At 50.4% G+C, this 21123-nt stretch overlaps 1 protein-coding gene across 1 annotated transcript in view; it reads left to right on the top strand.

Moving 5' to 3' along the window:
- The window catches only part of LOC119966916 (dynein heavy chain 14, axonemal-like), a 1122002-nt gene that overhangs the window by 59176 nt on the left and 1041703 nt on the right, over positions 1 to 21123 (top strand). Inside the window, exon 2 of the mRNA XM_038798874.1 lies at positions 8446 to 8553. Within this exon, the coding sequence (XP_038654802.1) occupies positions 8446 to 8553 (108 nt within the window). The remainder of the gene's footprint in view (positions 1 to 8445; positions 8554 to 21123) is intronic.

Genomic DNA, 21123 nt, shown 5'->3' with positions numbered 1-21123 from the left:
GCTGGTTGACCGCGGAGAATCGCCGCGAGGCCCTCTTCCAATGGTCCCCGACCGATGCCGCGTTGACCACGCGCGAACGACTGGCAGGTCCACAGAGAATCACGGCAGTGCAGTCGCGCCGGATTTCCGGGGTGAACAGCTATTCGGCCCATAGAGTTATACAGCATAGAAAAGGCCCTTTGGCCCATCGAGCCTGCACTGGTCAGAAACAACCATCCAACTGTTCGGACCGCAGTTCCCAGCTCTTGGCCAAAGCCTTGTATGCCTTGGGATCGCAAGGTGTTACTTCTTAAATGATACAGTAAGAAGTCTTACAACACCAGGTTAAAGTCAACAGGTTTGTTTGGAATCACTAGCTTTCGGAGCGTAGCTTCTGCATCAGGTGAGTCAGGTGAGAAAGCCAGTGATTCCAAACAAACCTGTTGGACTTTAACCTAGTGTTGTAAGACGTCTTACTGTGCCCACCCCACTCCAACGCCGGCATCTCCACGTCATTCTTAAATGATACGAGGGGCTCTGCCGCCACCACCCTTCCAAGAGTTCCAGACTTCCACCACACTCTGGTTAAAAAGGTTTTTTAACTCACATCCTCTCCAAACCTTCTGCCCCTTTCCTTAATTCTATGTCCCTGATCATTGACCCCTCCACAAGGGGAAATGTTTCTTCCTGTCTACTCTACCTATTCCTCTCATAATTTATACATCCTAACTAATTCTAACTAACTAATTTCCTAACTAATTTAGTGGAATTTTTTGAGGACATTACCAATGCAGTAGATAATGGGGAGCCAATGGATGTGGTATATCTGGATTTCCAGAAAGCCTTTGACAAAGTGCCACACAAAAGGTTGCTGCATAAGATAAAGATGCATGGCATTAAGGGTAAATTAGTAGCATGGATAGAGGATTGGTTAATTAATAGAAAGCAAAGAGTGTGGATAAATGGGTGTTTCTCTGGTTGGCGATCAGTAGCTAGTGGTGTCCCTCAGGGATCAGTGTTGGGCCCACAATTGTTCACAATTTACATAGATGATTTGGAGTTGGGGACCAAGGGCAATGTGTCCAAGTTTGCAGATGACACTAAGATGAGTGGTAAAGTGAAAAGTGCAGAGGATACTGGAAGTCTGCAGAGGGATTTGTATAGGTTAAGTGAATGGGCTAGGGTCTGGCAGATGGAATACAATGTTGACAAATGTGAGGTTATCCATTTTAGTAGGAATAACAGCAAAAGGGATTATTATTTAAATTATAAAATATTAAAACATGCTCCTGTGCAGAGAGACCTGGGTGTGCTAGTGCATGAGTGACAAAAAGTTAGTTTACCAGGTGCAACAGGTGATTAAGAAGGCAAATGGAATTTTGTCCTTCATTGCTAGAGAGATGGAGTTTAATACCATTGGAAGAGGGCCTCGCGGCGATTCTCCGCGGTCAACCAAGTTTGCAGATGATACTAAGATTGGTGGAGTTGCAGATAGCGAGGAGGACTGTCAGAGAATACAGCAAAATATAGATAGATTGGAGAGTTGGGCAGAGAAATGGCAGATGGAGTTCAATCCAGGCAAATGCGAGGTGATGCATTTTGGAAGATCAAATTCAAGAGCGGACTATATGGTCAATGGAAGAGTCCTGGGGAAAATTGATGTACAGAGAGATCTGGGAGTTCAGGACAATTGTACCCTGAAGGTGGCAACGCAGATTGATAGAGTGGTCAAGAAGGCATACAGCTTGCTTGCCTTCATCGGACGGGGTATTGGGTACAAGAGTCAGCAGGTCATGTTACAGTTGTATAGGACTTTGGTTAGGCCACATTTGGAATACTGCGTGTAGTTCTGGTCACCACATTACCAGAAGGATGTGGATGCTTTAGAGAGGGTGCAGAGGAGGTTCACCAGTATGTTGCCTGGTATGGAGGGGGCTAGCTATGAAGAAAGGTTGAGTAGATTAGGATTATTTTCGTTGGAAAGACGGAGGTTGAGGGGGGACCTGATTGAGGTCTACAAAATTATGAGAGGTATGGGCAGGGTGGATAGCAACAAGCTTTTTCCAAGATTGGGGGTGTCAATTACAAGGGGTCACGATTTCAAGGTGAGAGGGGGAAAGTTTAAGGGAGATGTGCGTGGAAAGTTTTTTACGCAGAGGGTGGTGGGTGCCTGGAACGCTTTGCCAGCGGAGGTGATAGAGGCGGGCACGGTAGCTTCATTTAAGATGCATCTAGACAGATATATGAATGGGTGGGAACAGAGGGAAGTAGACCTTGGAAAATAGGAGACAGGTTTAGATAAAAGATCTGGATCGGTGCAGACTGGAAGGGCCGAAGGGCCTGTTCCTGTGCTGTAATTTTCTTTGTTCTTTGTTCTTTGTAAGATTAGGGAGGTTATGCTGCAATTGTATAAGGTGTTAGTGAGGCTACACCTGGAGTATTGTGTTCAGTTTTGGTCTGCTTACCTGAGAAAGGACATACTGGTGCTGGAGGGTGTGCAGAGGAGATTCACTAGGTTAATCCCAGAGCTGATGGGGTTGGATTACGAGGAGAGGTTGAGTAGACTGGGACTGTACTCATTGAAATTTAGAAGGATGAGGGGGGATCTTACAGAAACGTATAAAATTATGAAGGGAATAGATAGGATAGATGCGGGCAGGTTGTTTCCACTGGCGGGTGAAAGCAGAACTAGGGGGCATAGCCTCAAAATAAGGAGAAGTAGATTTAGGACTGAGTTTAGGAGGAACTTCTTCACCCAAAGGGTTGTGAATCTATGGAATTCCTTGCCCAGTGAAGCAGTTGAGGCTCCTTCATTAAATGTTTTTAAGATAGAGAAAGATAGTTTTTTGAAGAATAGACGGATTAAGGGTTATGGTGTTCGGGCTGGAAAGTGGACCTGAGTCCACAAAAGATCAGCCATGATCTAATTGAATGGCGGAGCAGGCTCGAAGGGCCAGATGGCCTACTCCTGCTCCTAGTTCCCCTCTCAGTCACCTCTGCTCCAAGAAAAACAATCCAAGTCTATCCAATATCTCTTCATAGCTTAAACCCTCCAGCCCAGGCAACACCTCCTCTGTACCCTTCCCAGTGCTATCTCATCCCTCCCTTAATGTGGATTCCAGAACTGCACACATTACTCTAGCTGTGGCCCGACCAACATTTTATACAGTTCCAGCATAACCTCCCTGTTCTTAAACTCTGTGCCTCGGCGTATAAGGCAAGTATACCATATCATAGAATCATAGAATGTACAGTGCAGAAGGAGGCCACTTGGCCCATCGAGCCCGCACCGGCCCCTGGAATGAGTACCTTTCCAAGCCCACACCTCCATCCCATCCCCACAACCCAGAAACCCCACACAACCCTTTTTTGTGGACACTAAGAGCAATTTAGCATGGCCAATCCACCTAACCTGCACATCTTTGGACTGTGGGAGGAAACCGGAGCACCCGGAGGAAACCCACGCAGGCACGGGGAGAACATGCAGACTCCGCACAGACAGTGACCTATGCCGGGAATCGAACCTGGGACCATGGAGCTGTGAAGCAACAGTGCTAATCAATATGCTGCTCTGCTGCCCTCTTAATCACTGTATTCACCTGCCCTCCCATCCGACTTTGCCACAATGCGAGTCTCTGTCAGGAGCTTCAGACTCCCGACTGCATTGATTCAAAAACAGCTTCTTCACCGCTGTTACCAGACTCCTAAATGACCCTCTTATGGACTGACCTGATTAACACTACACCCCTGTATGCTTCACCCGATGCTGGTGTTATGTAGTTACATTGTGTACCTTGTGTTGCCCTATTATGTATTTTCTTTTCATGTACAAAATGATCTGTTTGAGCTGCTCGCAGAAAAATACTTTTCACTGTACCTCGGTACACATGACAATAAACAAATCCAATTCAATCCAATCCAATCTTGGAGTCAATGGAAGATTCAATCCCTCCCACAACAGTAAGGTGGCAATCCAAGAAATAAAGGTGTTGTTTTACTCTAAGATGACATTATTGTTGTTAATTTATTGTTTAATAAACAATTATTTCATATAAAATCATCACAAAACATCTGCGGTGGGATTCTTTGTTCCTGAGACAAAGTGCTGATGCCAGGGCAGGATTCATGGACATGCACAACAGCAAAACTGCCGTTGCACCTGGACCGATTCAGTGACCATGGAGGGGCTAGCACCGGCGCCACATGGAACAGAATCCATTCCAATAAGAAATGGTGCGGGATCCGCTCGGTCCGTGATTGACACTCAGGAGGCTGACAAGCTGCAGCCGCACATTGCACTTCCCACACACACTCATCCCAGCCAACAAGATGGCACTGGTTGCACTGGAGCACATCCATCCAGTTGATGGGTCGGCTGGGCCCAGAGGGCACCTTAGGGGGGGTGGCCTGGGGGGGACAGTCTTATGACCTGTGGCCCTACATTCACAGTGGGCATCCAGCAGAGTACGCAGCCGCATGGCTGCCTTGCAGGCTGCGGCAATGGCTTCCGTGTCCGTCCATCTTGCCCCAACAACCCACATCTTGGCCGCCCCCGCTACTCCCCCCAGCCCTGGCAGAAGAAGCCCCCCCCCCCGCCGGCCAGCGGTATGACTGTCAGAAAATTATGGCAATATTGCACACTTTCCGTGTCTCTCTCTCTCCCTCAGCATCCACAACGCCTGTTTCACGCTTTTTAAAAGTACAAGTGAACCTCACCGTCGGGAATTTTCCCCGTGGAGGCGGAGCATCGCTGAGGCCCCGGAGCATACCGGGTCAGTCCCGCTAATGGTATGCCAATGGCGTTTACTGTATGTGTGTTCTGGAATGCATTGATGCCACTGTTGAGGCACCAGAGAATTGTGATTTGGAGGGAAACTGGCGCCCGGCACGATTTCAGCTTCAAAACCAATTCTCTGCACTATCGTGTTTCCCAATTCCGGAGTCAGCTGATAGAGAATCCCGACCCTGGGACATCATTCTCTGGATTTCAAATCTTTCCCACAGTCTCACAAATTAGTAAAATACAGTTGTGGGCAGTTGTTTCAAGTTTTCCTGCTGGGATTTTGAATAACCTGGAGTTTACCATAAGGAGTCGTCAGAATCACAGAAAGCACAGTGCAGAAGAGGAGCTCTGCCATTTGGCCCATCGAGTCTGCACCGACACATGAAAAATACCTAACTTACTGACATAATTCCATTTCCAGCACCTGGCCCACATAAATGAATGTTCTAACAGTTCAAATACCGATATTTACTTCAGTATGAAGTTTGGGGGTCAGGAACTCTGATTTCTGATGACGGTTGGATCTTCTACGTGGCCATGAGCAGGCCGCACATGCACGGTTTAGTTATTTTTCGTTCTTCAGGCCAAGGACCGGTTTGGGGCACCTGCACAGAAGAAAAAGAACAGCTTGAAAACCCCGGCTAGGTGGCCTGGTACGGAATACTATTGTCAAGTAAGTATTCCAGGGACAGGGCCAACAAGGGGAACTGGGAGAGTTCCCAAGCCAGGGAGGGAGGAAAGGAAAGTTACCAAAAAGAAGTCCCAGGTAAGGATGAAAGACAGATGAATGAAATAGGTCTGGTTAAACTAAAAGAAAGAAGTAGAGAAATAGGATCCAAATTAAAGAAAGAGTTGCAGGGAGCGAACTTTAAGTGATGTGAGAGAAGCCCTGAAGATCTGAGAAGGTAGTTTTGTGCTATAGTTTGTTGGGCAAAGGTGCTATTTGGAGTAGTGGTGTTCTGTTTGGCACAGCACAGCCAAAGCTCTCAAATTGTTTCCATATGGTGGCGCTTGAGTGTGCTTGTAGATCCATGGAAATAGAATCTCGGAAAGTGAGATTGAATCCCTGTGAAGATGGTCATTGTTGAAGCCGTCCAATTTGGAGCAATGTTTGGAGAGAATTCCAAGATTAAATCTTCAAAGTTGGAGATTGGAAACCCTCTTGGGAAAGAAAAAGTTTCAGTGAGATTGGTTGCCTCACAACGTGACAAATGTCTGCTTGAATTGTTGAGAAATCCCTGGAATCACTTTTGGTCACATCTGTCATCTACTGTGTAGTCTGATGTGTCCAATTTCAGTTCTCCTGTTAATTCACATGCACCTTATATTGAAAGTTAGGATATAAGACAGATATTGCAAATTATTTTATCTTTATGAACTTGTTTAATAAAATTTATTTTTGCTTGTTCAAAATCTGTGGAATCTTGTGGCTTTATTCAATTCGTAAGCATCTTGGTTTCAAACTTTAGCTATTTTAAACAAAACGTAATTAGTCCTAACTGGGTCTCCCCACCCATAACCGGGGTCTGGCCAGGAATCACAACAAGGTGCAGCAAGCAATTAGAAAGACTAATGGTATGTTAGCCTTCATTGCAATGGAATTTGATTACAGGAGTAAATCTTAACTTGCCACAGAGTGAGTGCAATAGAGGTTCACCACACTGATACCGGGGATGGCAGGATTGTCCTATGACGAGAGATTGGGGAAACTGGACCTGTACGCTCTAATTACGAAAAATGAAAGGTGACCTCATTGAAACGTACAAAATTCTGACAGAGCGTGACTGGGTAGATGTAGGTAGGATCTAGTCGGAGGATCTAGAACAGGCGACAGTGTCAAAGTAGGTGGTAAGCCATGTAAGATTGAGATGAAGAGGGATTTCTTCACTCCATGGGTGGAATTCACGACCTCAGAACCAAGGGAGCTCAAATGATGAGCATGTTCAAGACAGAAATCGATAGAATTCTGGATAGAATGATATCAAGGGATAATGGGGAAAAAATGAAGAGGCAGGATCTTGCTGAATGGCAGAGCAGGCTTGAAATGAAATGAAAATCGCTTATTGTCATAAGTAGGCTTCAAATGAAGTTACTGTGAAAAGCCCTTAGTCGCCACATTCCGGTGCCTGTTCGGAGAGTCTGGTATGGGAACTGAGGGCTGATTCTTCTACTCCTGCTCCTATGTTCTTATGTTATGTTCCTATACTCTCCTGCACTCTTCATAGACCCATGGTTGAACCCCATCTCGATGGTAATGGGAGAGTGGGCGATATGCCAGGCCATGAGGTTGCAGATTATCTTTATATATGATTCTGCTGCCTCCGATGGCACACGGCACCTCATGGATGCTGAGTTTTGAGTTGCTCAATTAGTTCAAAATCTATTCCCTTTAACATGGCGATATTACCACACAACATGATGGAGGGTACCTCAGTGTGAAGCTATGATTTTGTTTCCACAAGAACTCTGCAGTGGCCACTCCTACCAATACTGACATGGACAGAGGCATCTGTAACTTGGTAGATTGGTGAGGATGAGGTCAGGTAGGTTGTTCCCTCTGGTTGGTTCCCTCACCACCTGTCGCAGTCTCAGTCTAGAAGCGATGTCATTTCGGACTCAGCCAGCTCAGTCAGTTGTGGTGCTCCCGAGCCACTCTTGGTGATGGAGATTGATGTGACTCTTGCCACCCTCAGTGCTTCTTCCAAGCAGTGTTCAACATAGAGGACTGGTTCATCCTCTGAGGGGGACGGGGTGCTGCAGTACGGAACTAACCAAAGGATTCCTTGTCCTGGGATAGTAAGGATATTGTTTGTAAGATATGATTCGTTGAGTATGACTTGCCTGTGAGATAGCTTTCCCAATTTTGGCTCAAACTCCCAGATGTTAGCAAGGAGGTCTTTGCAGGGTCGACAGGGCTGGGTTTGCTGTTGTTGTTTCATAGAATCACTACAGTGCAGAATGAGGCCATTAGGCCCATCGAGTCTGCACCGACCCTCTGAAAGGGTCTGCCTAGGCCCACTCCCCTGTCCTATCCCAATAACCCCACCTAACCTTTTGGACACTAAGGGGCAGGACCAATCCACCTAACCTGCACATCTTTGATCTGTGGGAGGAAACCTGAGCACCCGGAGGAAACCCACGCATACACAGGGCGAAAGGGCAAACTCCACACAGTCACCTGAGCCCAGAATTGAATCCAGATCCCTGGTGATCACTGTGCCACCGTGCTGCCTATTATGATATTTTCATTTCTCTCCAAACTCCTGCAGATGATTGCTGGTATGTTGAAGTTCCTTTGCCACCGTGGCGCCCAAGTGCCGAGGTCACTTCAGTGCCCAGGTCATTGCTGGTCCCTGGTGCCTACGTCGTTGCTGGGTGATCCATCCAGTTCTATTCCTATTGGCTTTTCTGTAGGGATTTGATACAACTGAGTGGCTTGCTGGGTCATTTCAGAGGGAATTTAAGAATCAATCACATTGCTGTGGGTCTGGAGTCAAGTAGGCTAGACCAGGTGACAATGGCAGATTTCCTTCCAATATTTCTTAGTGTTTCTGGCCAGATATCTTTGGATCACGCAGTTGCATCCAGTAATAGCGTGTGACCAAAGTGATAGTTGGACATTTACTGTTACAGGGGCAACTCTGAGAATTGACATTGCAATAATCCCGATGTTCCTATTTCAGCAGGATTTTTCTAGCCACGTCGCTGGGATGAAGCGCCAGAAAGATATCGAAATTGCATCCCGCCTTTACCCGAAACCTGGAAGCTTGGAAGGACTTCTGAAACCTGCCGTAAGTTAACTCCAACATTAAGTGACCAGTGATGTATGATACAAGCAGAAGGAGGCCTGAGATTGTGTCAGATTGAACTGAGACAAAGGCATTTAATGGGCAGACAGCCAGTTTAAAGAATTTGCGTGAGTTGGAGATACTGGTTGTTATGTCCTTGCGCTATGATAATAAATGAATCACTGTACGACAGAACATCTAGTTCAAGACTAGCTATTTAATGTTGAATAATCTGTGGGTAGACTGAAGTATTGCTAACCAAACTGTGGAGTTTCTAACCATGCTGCTCGCAGCTCCTGTAACTCTGATCAAGACTGGCTCTGTCCGGTTCCAGTGTCCTGTTCCTCTTGCATGACACCTGGTGCTTGGAGACTATATATACTTGCCATGTACACTGTTATATACACTGTTACTGCATAAGATTACATCTCCTTTCTTTGAGATTTTGCAGCATACTACACATCATTTATGTGAACAATAAACCTGATATGAGTAACAATGCACTTTACACAGTTCAAACATTTTATTATCCAATCACAGATTCAGCCATTTTGGTTTCTTTATCTTCCTTGTCGAACTTCTTGTGGTGAATGAGATTCACACGGTATTATAAGTTACCAATGTCACTCTGTTCCCGTTGTATATATATACCGATATTGTAAGTGCAGTTGCACTACCTGACCACCACGGGGAGTAGCTCTGGGAGTACTCGAGAGTTTGTACTGGGCTCCCCCCTTGGCTCCGCCCAGAACTCCTCCCCCTGGAGCTGCTGTATAAAGATCCGTGCCACAGAGTCAGCCAGCCAGTTCATCGAAGGTTCAATGGCTAACAGGCTGGCTCTGTTGTAAGTATATTAAAACCGCTATTCTAATCCTACAAGCACGTGTCCGTAGAATTGATGGTTCCGTCACTTCTCAACCCTGGTATGCTTGGTAAACCTAAGTTACTACCTTGGACATCGGTCGGTGTATCTGATAAGATTGTGTCACTGTTCTGTATATTCAAGACTGACTCTCCCAATGTTTGTCTTGGTTCAGGTTTATGGAAGTCTCTACTAACACCATTGTCTTGTTGTTCCTGAGCAGGTTCTTTTGTTTTCAATAGTGCCCGACGGTTTCTTTTCAAATCTGTCTTTGCTCTGTCATTACCGTGTATGACCTTGGACCTGCCTCTTGTAGTACAATAGCTTTTCTAGACCATCCATCAGGATCCTCAATCCTCACAACTTTGCTTGGTAACAAAGGTGTAAGATTCCTGGTTGTGCTACCATAGAATGCCTTCCGTTTTTGCTTCTGAGATTCCAGCTTACGTCTTGACTTTTCGTTTTGCCTTGTCTCTGCGTGGAATGGCAATGTTGTATGTTGCTTGTGATTCATCAATAACTCTGTAGGTGACAAATCACAGCTTAAAGGTGAAGTTCTATACCTCAGTAGAACTAGATACGATCGGTTTTTCTTTTTTAATAGCTGCTTTATTATTTGAACTTGCTTCTCCGCTTTACCATTTGATTGTGGGTATAATGGACTCGAAATAATGTGTTCAAAATAATATTGCATCGCAAACTCTTGCCATTCTTTGCAATTAGAACATGGACCATTATCACTCACCACAGTTTTAGGTATGCCATGTCTTACAAACATTGATTACGTATACATTATGACGTATACAAGTTTCTTGCCGAGGAGCTTGACAGAAGGGCTACTGCCGAGGAGCTTGACAGAAGGGCTATTTCTGGAAAATTTGAATAACAGTCAACAACTATCAGGTATTCCTTGTCATTGAGATAGAATAAATCCATTCCAACTTTTTGCCACAGAGTTGATGGTATTTCAGCCATGTTCTTTTGCTTTCCAGTGCTGATACTTTTTGACACATTTCATATTTTTCTATTACGTCTTGTAGATCCTTGTTTATACCAGGTCAACACACAGTATCTCTGGCTCTCCGTTTACACTTCTCAATCCCGGGGTGACCCTCATGAATTTGTTTTGGCATATCGCTGCGTAGAGACTGCCTTTCTTTCTTGCCTTAATAGTAACCCATTTACTTACTACACTTAGCTCAGATCTGGTTTCATGATATTTTGTGCATGAACCTTTAGGCCAACCATTGATAAGGTTTTGTGTTATCATCTGCAACACCACAATCGTTTGTTGTCTCTTCAACAATTCGTTTCGACTTTGTGCCTGATACTTGTGCATCAGTCTATGTGAGCCTGTACATCTCTCCAGTAGAGCTGACATCGAATGCTGTTGGAGTGCTGGATAATACATTTGCTACCATTATATGTTTGCCAGGCGTGTACATTAACTCAAAGCTTCATCATGAGAAGCTGTATTCATGGAGACAGTTCATTGAGATTCTTTTTAATGCTTGCAACCAATGGTTGTGTGGTGAATTATGAACCTAGTAATTCACACTGTGTTCCATTATATGTATTGTGTCCTTGTGGGCTCTGTATACGAGCCGTTGCGTGGCTCTGCCCATAGGGGGAGATAAGGAGTTTGTACTGGGCTCCACCCTTGGCTCCACCCGTGGCTCCGCCCATGGTTCCTCCCACTAACCGGAAGTATAAAGCTCTGCAGTCGTGAGCCTGCTGCCAGTTCATCTCGTCGCAGGCAGGCTCTGTTGTAAGATTATTAAAACCACTGTTCACTTCCAATCACGTGTCTTGTGAATTGATGGTCACATCAATTTAATAATCTTAGGAAACTTGAAGAAAACTACTATGGAATCAGCCCTCAAACCTGATCGACTAGAACTCGACCCGCAGGCTGCGGAGTCGCTGGACGAATTCCTGCGCAATTTAAAAGCCTTAGCTCGGGACGGCAATTATCAAGCTGTATCAGCCGCCCAGCATATGGAGCTCGCTGTCAGAGATGTGTACGTGGCAGGGCTCAGGTCAAACTATGTGCGCCAGCGGTTGCTTGAAAAAGGGGCCCAGAACTTGGAGGACACTGTAGAGTTAGCTACAACCATGGAAGTCTTGTTCTGCAGCCTCACCTCGTTCCCCGCGGACCAAGCGACCCCATCCTGGGCCCCCGACCAGCGACTGCAGCCCCAGTGTGCCATTTTTGTGGGCAGCCCCAACACCCACGGCAGCACTGCCCAGCCCGCAACGCGACCTGCAGCAGCTGCGGTCGCAAAGGACACTATGCCCGGGTCTGCCTGGCGAAGAAATCCCCCTCTCCAAACTCTCCCGCAGCCCAGAGCACTCACTTCCAAAACTCACAGGCCCGCAGGCCCCGAAATTCTGCAGCCTGTATGCCGAGTCCGCTCCCACCCGACATGTGCGACTCATGGGGGCCGCCATCTTGGCAACCCTCCTCCATGCTACCGGCCATGTGCGACTCATGGGGGCCGCCATCTTGGCAACCCTCCTCCACGCTACCGGCCATGTGCGACTCATGGGGGCCGCCATCTTGGATGCCACCTTCCTCGCCGCCCACCACGTGCGATCCACGGGGGCGGTCATCTTGGGATCCATCCTCTTCAAACACTGAAACTCATCTCGAAGACTACGACCTCAGCAGACAGTCATCACGGGGCCACTCCAGCACAGCTGATCGAGCCGCCGACTACCCGCAACTCAGTGCGGTCACATTGGACCAGTCGCATCCGAAACACCTCTGCAACTCGATGATGACTGTTAAAATCAACGGGTACAGTACACCGTGCCTCTTCGACTCTGGGAGCACCGAGAGCTTCGTACACCCAGATCTGGAAAGACGCTGTTCGCTCCCTATCTTCAATGCACGGCAAACTTTCTCCCTCGCTTCGGGCTCACACTCTGTTCACCTTAAAGGGCGCACCGTCGCGGCCCTAACGATTCAGGGCGCCAGCTACTTTAATTTCCAACTGTACGTACTCCCCGAACTCTGCGCCCCACTCTTACTGGGACTCGACTTCCAGTGTAATCTCAAAAGCCTCACACTCAGCTTTGGCGGACCCCTACCTCCACTCACTATCTGCAGTCTAGCGACGCTAAAAATCGACCCCCCTCCACTCTTTGCTAACCTCACTCCGGACTGCAAACCCGTAGCCACTCGCAGCAGGCGGTATAGCCTGCAGGACAGGGTGTTTATCAGAACCGAGGTCCACAGGCCCCTACGTGAGGAGGTCATAGAGGCCAGTAACAGCCCCTGGAGAGCTCAGGTGGTGGTCGTCAAGACCGGGGAAAAATTCCGAATGGTAGTGGACTATAGCCAAACCATTAACCGGTTCACGCTCCTCGATGCGTACCCACTACCCAGGATTGCAGACATGGTGAATCAGATTGGACAGTACCGCATCTTCTCCACAGTGGATCTGAAGTCTGCTTACCACCAGCTCCCAATCCGCCCGGAGGACCGCCACTACACAGCGGTCGAGGCAGATGGCCGCTTCTTCCATTTCCTCCGGGTTCCCTTTGGCGTCACGAATGGGGTCTCGGTGTTCCAACGAGCAATGGACCGAATGGTGGACGAGAACGGGCTGTGGGCCACGCTTCCGTACTTGGACAACGTCACCATCTGCGGCCATGATCAGCAGGACCACGACGCTAACCTCCATCAATTTCTCCAGACTGCCCAGAAACTCAACCTCATGTATAGCACGGGGAAATGCGTTTTCCGCACGACCAGACTAGCCATCCTCGGCTATGTCGTGGAAAACGGAGTCCTGGGCCCCGACCCGAACCGTGTGCGGCCCCTTTTACAACTCCCTCTCCCTCATTGTCCCAGGGCCCTCAAAAGGTGACTAGGATTTTTCTCGTATTATGCCCAGTGGGTCCCTCAGTATGCGGACAAAGCCCGCTCACTATTTAAGGCCACACTTTTTCCCCTGTCAGATGAGGCTCGCCAGGCCTTCACCTGCATCAAGGAGGACATCGCCAAAGCGGCCATGCGGGCGGTGGATGAATCCGTCCCTTTCCAGGTAGAGAGCGAGATCTCAGAGGTAGCTCTTGCAGCCACACTAAATCAGGCAGGGAGACCAGTCGCCTTTTTCTCCCAAACCCTCTCCGCTTCGGAACTTCGACTCTCCTCAGTCGAAAAGGAAGCACAAGCCATCGTGGAAGCTATACAACACTGGAGGCACTACCTCGCAGGTAGGAGGTTCACCCTCATCACCGACCAAAGATCGGTTGCATTCATGTTTGACAACTCACAAAGGGGCAAAATTAAAAATGATAAGATCCTACGGTGGAGGATCGAACTCTCCACCTACAAGTTCGATATTATGTATCGACCGGGGAAGCTCAACAAGCCCCCTGATGCCCTGTCCCGCAAACGTGCGCCAGCGCGCAGGACGACCGCCTGAAAGCTATCCACAATGACCTCTGCCATCCGGGGGTCAACCGGCTCGCCCACTCCATCAAAGCCCGAAATCTGCCTTTCTCCACCAAGGAGGTAAAAGCCATCACCAGGGATTGCCCGATCTGCGCGGAGTGCAAACCACACTTCTATAGACCAGACAGGGCCCGCCTGGTAAAGGCCTCCCGGCCCTTTGAATGCCTGAGCATCGATTTCAAAGGGCCACTCCCCTCGACCAATCGGAATGTGTACTTCCTGAACGTCATCGACGAGTTCTCCCGCTTCCCCTTTGCCATCCCGTGCCCCGATATGACCTCCCACACAGTCATCAGAGCCCTGCACAGTATCTTCACCCTGTTCGGGTTCCCCAGCTACGTACACAGCGACAGGGGTTTGTCCTTTATGAGCGACGAGCTGCGTCAGTACCTGCTCGACAAGGGCATCGCCTCGAGCAGGACTACCAACTACAACCCCAGGGGGAACGGGCAGGTGGAGAGGGAGAAGGCGACGGTCTGGAAGACCGTCCTATTGACCCTCCGGTCCAGGAATCTCCTGACCTCCCATTAGCAGGAGGTCCTCCCCGACGCGCTCCATGCTATTAGGTCCCTCCTATGTACAGCCACCAACCAGACCCCTCACGAACGGCTATTTGTTTTTTCTAGGGGCACTACCACGGGGGTTTCGCTCCCAGCACGGTTGAAGACACCAGGTCCGGTTCTCCTCTGGAAGCACGTCTGGGCACACAAAACTGACCCGCTCGTAGAAAGAGTGCTCCTACTCCACTCCAACCCCCAATACGCTTTCATCGAATACCCTGACGGCCATCAGGACACTGTTTCCCTCCGGGACCTGGCGCCTGCAGGATCCAATCCCACCACTACTATCGCCGAGGCACCCCTCACACTACATCCCGCACAACCCTGTGCTCCCTGCGTCCCCGCTCCTACAGGTTCACTGCCCGTGCTCCGCGCCCCCTACCAATGGGTTTCCGGCGCTCCCCGTCGCCATTCGAACCAGTCGTGAACGAAGCTCGGACTGAATCAGCCCCGGAGTCCACCATCGTACCCTCACCGACCGCCACCACCCAGCCACCAGAAGAGGCTGTGACACCGGTGCTTCGCCGATCCCAAAGGACGACTCGGCCACCGGACCCGCTCAATTTGTAGACCCATCACCCCCGGCGGACTTGATTTTTTACAGGGGGTGAATGTGGTGAATTATAAATTGAGTAATTCACACTGTGTTCCATTATATGTATTGTGTCCTTGTGGGCTCTGTATACAAGCCGTTGCGTGGCTCTGCCCATAGGTAGAGATGAGGAGTTTGTACTGGGCTCCACCCTTAGCTCCGCCCATGTCTCCGCCCATGGTTCCTCCCACTAACCGGAAGTATAAAGTTCTGCAGTCGTGAGCCTGCTGCCAGTTCATCTCGTCGCAGGCAGGCTCTGTTGTAAGATTATTAAAACCACTGTTCACTTCCAATCACGTGCCTTGTGAATTGATGGTCACATCAGGTTGATGATCCATTTCAAATGTAAATGTGGTTCGGCTATATTTTATAAATATATATATATATATACACACAAGGAATTTCTCCAAGCCAACTACCAGTCCGAGGGATTCTTTTTCAATCTGTGCATATCTGCATTCAGACTCTGTTATTGGCTGTGAAGCATATGCCCACAAGTTTCCAGCTGTTTCCATCTTCTTGTTGGAACAATACGAAAATGAAATGAAATGAAATGAAAATGAAAATGAAATGAAAATTGCTTATTGTCACAAGTAGGCTTCAAATGAAGTTACTGTGAAAAGCCCCTAGTCGCGACATTCCGGCGCCGGTTTGGGGAGGCTGGTACGGGAATTGAACCGTGCTGCTGGCCTGCCTTCGTCTGCTTTAAAAGCCAGCTATTTAGCCCAGTCATCTTTTGATGGGTCAGTAGATATTTTGGTGTTCCTTGTTGGATCAAAAAATGTCAGCCCGGGCGTAGTTGTAAGATTTCTTTAGCTGGAGCCACTCCTGCTCAAGCTGCTCTGCCCAAGTGAAATCATTCACTTTCCGTAGGATGTCTCTGAGACGCGATGTTTTGTCTGAGAGATTGGGAATGAACTTCCCTATGAAGTTGAACATGCCTGTTATTTGTAGTTCTCCTTTTTTATCCGTGGGTTGGGGCGTAAAATGAACCTCTTATATAACGGAGTCAACCAGTGCTGATGGTTGACGTCGGACAGCGTGGAGGTAGGTCACGGCGTGGGATGGCCGTAGGAGAAGTGACGGTGTGACCGCAGTTGGTGTGGGTACGATGGTGTTTGTGTGTGAAGGGTGTGTGAGTGTGTGTGCGTGTGTGGGGGGTGTGGTGAGGGGGGTGTGAGGTGGGGTGTGAGGGAGGGTGGAGGGGGGAGGGGCGACGGAGACGCCTGAGGAGGCCCCGTGTGTACCGGCCCCGCTCGTCGTACCAGGACCTCAGGGACCAGGCATGCAGGGGGAGACTCTGAATGAGCCAGGAAACGCACACATCTGCCACCTGATGGCACACCTGGCACTGCGTGGCAGTGGGGGAGGACACCCTCTCCCCGTTTCCTTCAAGGTTACGGTGGCCCTGAACCTTTATGCCATGGGGTCATTACAGGCGCTGAGTGGGGACCTGTCCGGCATCTCGCAGACATCGTTGCACCGGTGCATCCGGGCAGTGACAGGCGCCCGATATGCCATTGCAGACCGCTGTATACAGTTCTCTGTGGACCGGGCCAGCCAGGATGGCCGGGCCGTTGGCTTCCCTGCCGTGGCTGGATTTCCCATGGTCCAGGGCGCGATCGATGCGATGCACGTCGCCGTGCGGCCACCTGCAGATAACAGGGCCGTGTTCACCAATAGGAGGGGGACCTATTTCATGAACATTCAGGTGGTCTACGACCACCACTTGATGATCCTGCACATCTGCTCCCGGTACCCGGGCAGTGTACATGGTTCATACGTATTGGCACAGTCATACATCCCCGGCATGTTCGAGGGACGCCCCCCCCGGCTGAGGGGCTGGTTCCTGGGCGACAGGGGTTACCTGTTGCGGTCGTGGCTGATGACGCCTGTACTGAGGCCACAGATTGAAGCGGAGAACGGCTACAACGATGCCCATGCAGCGACCAGGGGCATGATAGAGAGGTGCTTTGGGCTGCTAAAAATGCATTTCAGGTGCCTGGACTGCTCTGGAGCGGCCCTCTAGTACCCGTCAGATAGGGTCGGCCGCATCGTTGTGATGTGTTGTGTCCAGCAGAGGGGCGATGTGCCGCAGGCAGAGGAGGGAGAAGTGGAGGAGCAGCAGGACGAGGCGCAGTCCTCCCCAGATGAGGAGGATGGGGGCAATGGTCAGGACAGACGGGCTGGACATGGACGGGAGGCTGCCCACCATTACCGGCTGGGCCAGCAGGCACGGGACAGGCTGATAGCCGCCCGGTTCACTGACTAGGGGGGCGTGGGAATCGCCGTGTATGGGCACAGACTGCACACCACGACACCAGCCGACCACCCTCACCCCCCCCACCCACCCACCACCAACACCCTCACCCCTCCCACCCACTCACCACCAACACCCTCAGCCCCCCCACCCACCCACCACCAGCACCCTCACCCCCCGTCACCCACCCACCACCAGTCACCCCCACACCACCCGCATGCACACCACCCCTCCATTGCACATCCACCTGCGGCAAAATTGGCCGGTCTCACACAGTCGCCGGTGGAAGCGTGTCAATTGCAGGCCATGGAGGATGATGACAACCCGCTCTGTGATGAGCTCTGAGCTCTACATCGTTGGATAATGTTTGACCCATGGCCACAGTACCACCCTCCACCCGGACCATCCCTGCATGCGGCTGTGACACTGCAGCACACGGTCCCGTCCTCTGCCCGGGGGGAGGCGAGGGCGGCCCGGGGGGAGACAAGGGCGACCCGGGAGGAGGGGGGGCACACTCACCTGGGGCCAACAGAATACCACCCCTCACACACACACACTGGCGCTCAACGCACACGACACACCCGCATGCTTCGGACAGAGCACAAAGGCAGCTTCTGTAGGTGTGAAAGTGATATTAATAACAAACAGTCCGTACACGTGCTCTAGCCCCTATACCTAATCTGTGCCCTGCACCTTTGCCAACTTACTCAGTCTCTAATTGTTTGGCCTTACGGGCCCTTTGACTGGGTGGTTCCCCAGACGGTACAGCAGAACAGGAGGTGGACTACTGTGATTCCTGCCCTGTGACTCGGGATCCCTTTGGCGGCCGATTCCTGGGGCAGCCCAGCCGAGATGGGCCAGGCTGCGGCTCGGGCGACTGGGAGGGCAGCCATGTCCTGGGCCACAGACGCCGCCTGCACGGAAAGCCCCAGGCCTTGCATACTGCTCCCCATGTCTGACACCATCGCACCCATTGCCTCCACCGCGGACGCCACCCATGCGGTGTCAGCCTGGGTGGCACGCATGACCGGCACCACTCCCAGCTCCTGGACGCGGGTGCACTCCTCCACCTGCGTCTGCAGCTGCCGCAAGCCAGCCGTCACCCCCCTCGATTGTCCCTGGTTCTGTGACTGAATCGGGTCTATGGGTGGGTGTGGTAACTCCAGGAATCCGGGACCCGTTTGGGCGGTAGATGGTTGCTGGGGCTTTCCTGCCCTCCGACCGCCCAGCCCCTCGGCTGCTCCTACCTCCACCTGCTGTACCGGTATGGCTGTGTTGTGCGCACCAGTGAGTGTACCAGAAGCCTCATCGCTAAAGTGCCCAACCGAGGTGTGTGTCTCTGCGATGGTGGAGGCTGTTGGAGATAGCAGTTGTGTTGTGTCGTGATCATCGTCCGACCCAGAGTCCATGGTCCCCTGGGGTGGCGGTTCCTGTCCACCCATCCCCTGTGTATCTGTTTCCTGTTTGTCGGTGTCATGTGTGTCGGTGTCCTGGGTAGGGTTGCCCTGGGTAGTGGTGTCCTGGGTAGGGCTGTCCTGAATAGGGGTGTCCTGCGTAGTGGTGTCCTGGGTAGTGGTGTCCTAGGTAGGGGTATCCTGGGTAGAGGTGTCCTGGGTAGGGGTTGGGGAGGGGGGATATGGGGGAGGGAGGATATAGGGGATATGGGGGATGGAGTATATGGGGGATATGGGGGAGGGGGGATATGGGGGAGGGGGGATATTTATTATTATATCGCTTATTGTCACGAGTAGACTTCAATGAAGTTACAGTGAAAAGCCCCTAGTCGCCACATTCCGGCGCCTGTCCGGGGAGGCTGGTACGGGAATCGAACCGTGCTGCTGGCCTGCTTGGTCTGCTTTAAAAGCCAGCGGTTTAGCCTGGTGAGCTAAACCAGCCCCAATGGGGGAATATGGGGGATATGGGGGAATATGGGGGATATTGGGTGTATGGGGCGGGCCGTGGGGGGTCTCACTTGGTGGTGTGCTCCTGACCTCTGCATTGGCTACCTCCCGGTCCTCAGGTCCACCTGCCAGTTCCAGGGCCCACTCCTCATGAACGGTGAGTGGTCTCTCATCAGCTGGGCCCCCTCCGGTCTTCTCATCCTCCCTGTTGTTGTGTGTGCGCTTTTCCTGTGGGGGCGGGTGGGTGGGTGGCAGGGATAGAGGGCAACAGTGTTAGGCAGGGATATACATGCAGGTCAGCGGTTGGCAGAGGTGTGCAGCACATTAGGGTTAGGGTTAGTTGAACCATTGAGGGGGGGGGGGGGGGGGGGGGTACTCACCCTGGCTGCCCTGACAAGGTCATTCACCTTCTTATGGCACTGCGTGCCTGTCCTTGGTGTTACAGCCACAGTGCTGACGGCCTCTGCCACCTCCCTCCAGAGATGCCGGCTGAGGAGTGGGGCAACCCTGCGGTCAAGTCTGGTGTACAGGGCCTCCCTCCTCTGCTTTACTGCCTCCAGGAGCGCCTCGATGTCGCGCTCCTGGAATCTCGGAGCTGTGCGACGGGCGGCCATCTTGACGGGTCTCCGGTGGGGGGGGGGGGGGGGGTGTCTTTTGTGCTGTGATGCCGCGCATCCGCGGCGGGTGACGCCGTCGCGAATGGCGTCACGCAACTACTAGCCCATTCCGGGCCGGAGAATTTGTGCCGTTTGGGGGCCCGACGCCGGAGTGATCTGCGCCGTTTTTAGAATATAGAACAGTACAGCACAGAACAGGCCCTTCGGCCCTCGATGTTGTGCCGAGCAATGATCACCCTACTCAAACCCACGTATCCACCCTATACCCGTAACCCAACAACCCCCCCCTTAACCTTACTTTTTAGAACACTACGGGCAATTTAGCATGGCCAATCTACTTATCTGCACATCTTTGGACTGTGGGAGGAAACCGGAGCACCCGGAGGAAACCCACGCACACACGGGGAGGACGTGCAGGCTCCGCACAGACAGTGACGTCTGGGAATTGAACCTGGGACCCTGGAGCTGTGAAGCATTTATGCTAACCACCATGCTACCGTGCTGCTTTTGGTGCCGGGTTCTGGCAATCGCTCTGATTATGGGAGAATCCCGCCCATGATTTCTCACACCCTGGAACAATCTGATATTCTTGATAAGATGCAGACATTTTCATTTTAGAATATCACTGACAGTGATACTGAAACATCAAGCCGGGTTTGGGATCCCAGACCAGACCCTCAACAGTGGCTAGGATACTGGACATAAACCCCAATATTTTATTTTAATTTTGTAGGACTGTGAGGAATGGATACCTCCCTCCAGGAGTGATTTCACGAAGATATAGGGATATGGTTTATAAAAATAAACTTTACTACCAACACAGTATTAAGTTACCTTTAAAATCACACGATAAAATAGCTCACAATTACCTCTTAACCAATGCTAATCACCCCAGTCCAACGCCGGCATCTCCACATCAATGCTAAACAATGTAGTGAATAAAGTAACCATTAACTGCTATCTTTATTCCCACTCAAGCAGCAAAAAAAATCTTGGCTCTTAAATTAGCACACACACAGGATTACCTGCTTGACAGAGATGTCTGCATACTCAACTTTGAGAAAGTGAGGCCTTTTGAAACTACCTTCAATAAAAAACCTGATTCCTGTCAGAACCATGCAGAAACTCTGTCTGTATTCCTTCAGAAAATGCTTCTCAGCTTGTTTCAACTCAACTTCTAATAATACCTTTCTGAACTGTTTGGAAAGGCAGCCGATCTGTCTGCAGACATATCTTTAACTGAACTGTAGTGAGGGCAAAATGCTTGACTTAGCTCACAGCTCCATTTGAAACTCAACTTAACTTGCTTTTCTGCA

The sequence above is a fragment of the Scyliorhinus canicula genome, chromosome 6 (genome assembly GCF_902713615.1).
Source record: "Scyliorhinus canicula chromosome 6, sScyCan1.1, whole genome shotgun sequence".
NCBI classification, from domain to species: Eukaryota; Metazoa; Chordata; class Chondrichthyes; order Carcharhiniformes; family Scyliorhinidae; genus Scyliorhinus; species Scyliorhinus canicula.
Note: the sequence above shows the minus strand (reverse complement) of the source record. Positions and strands in the feature narration are given on the sequence as shown.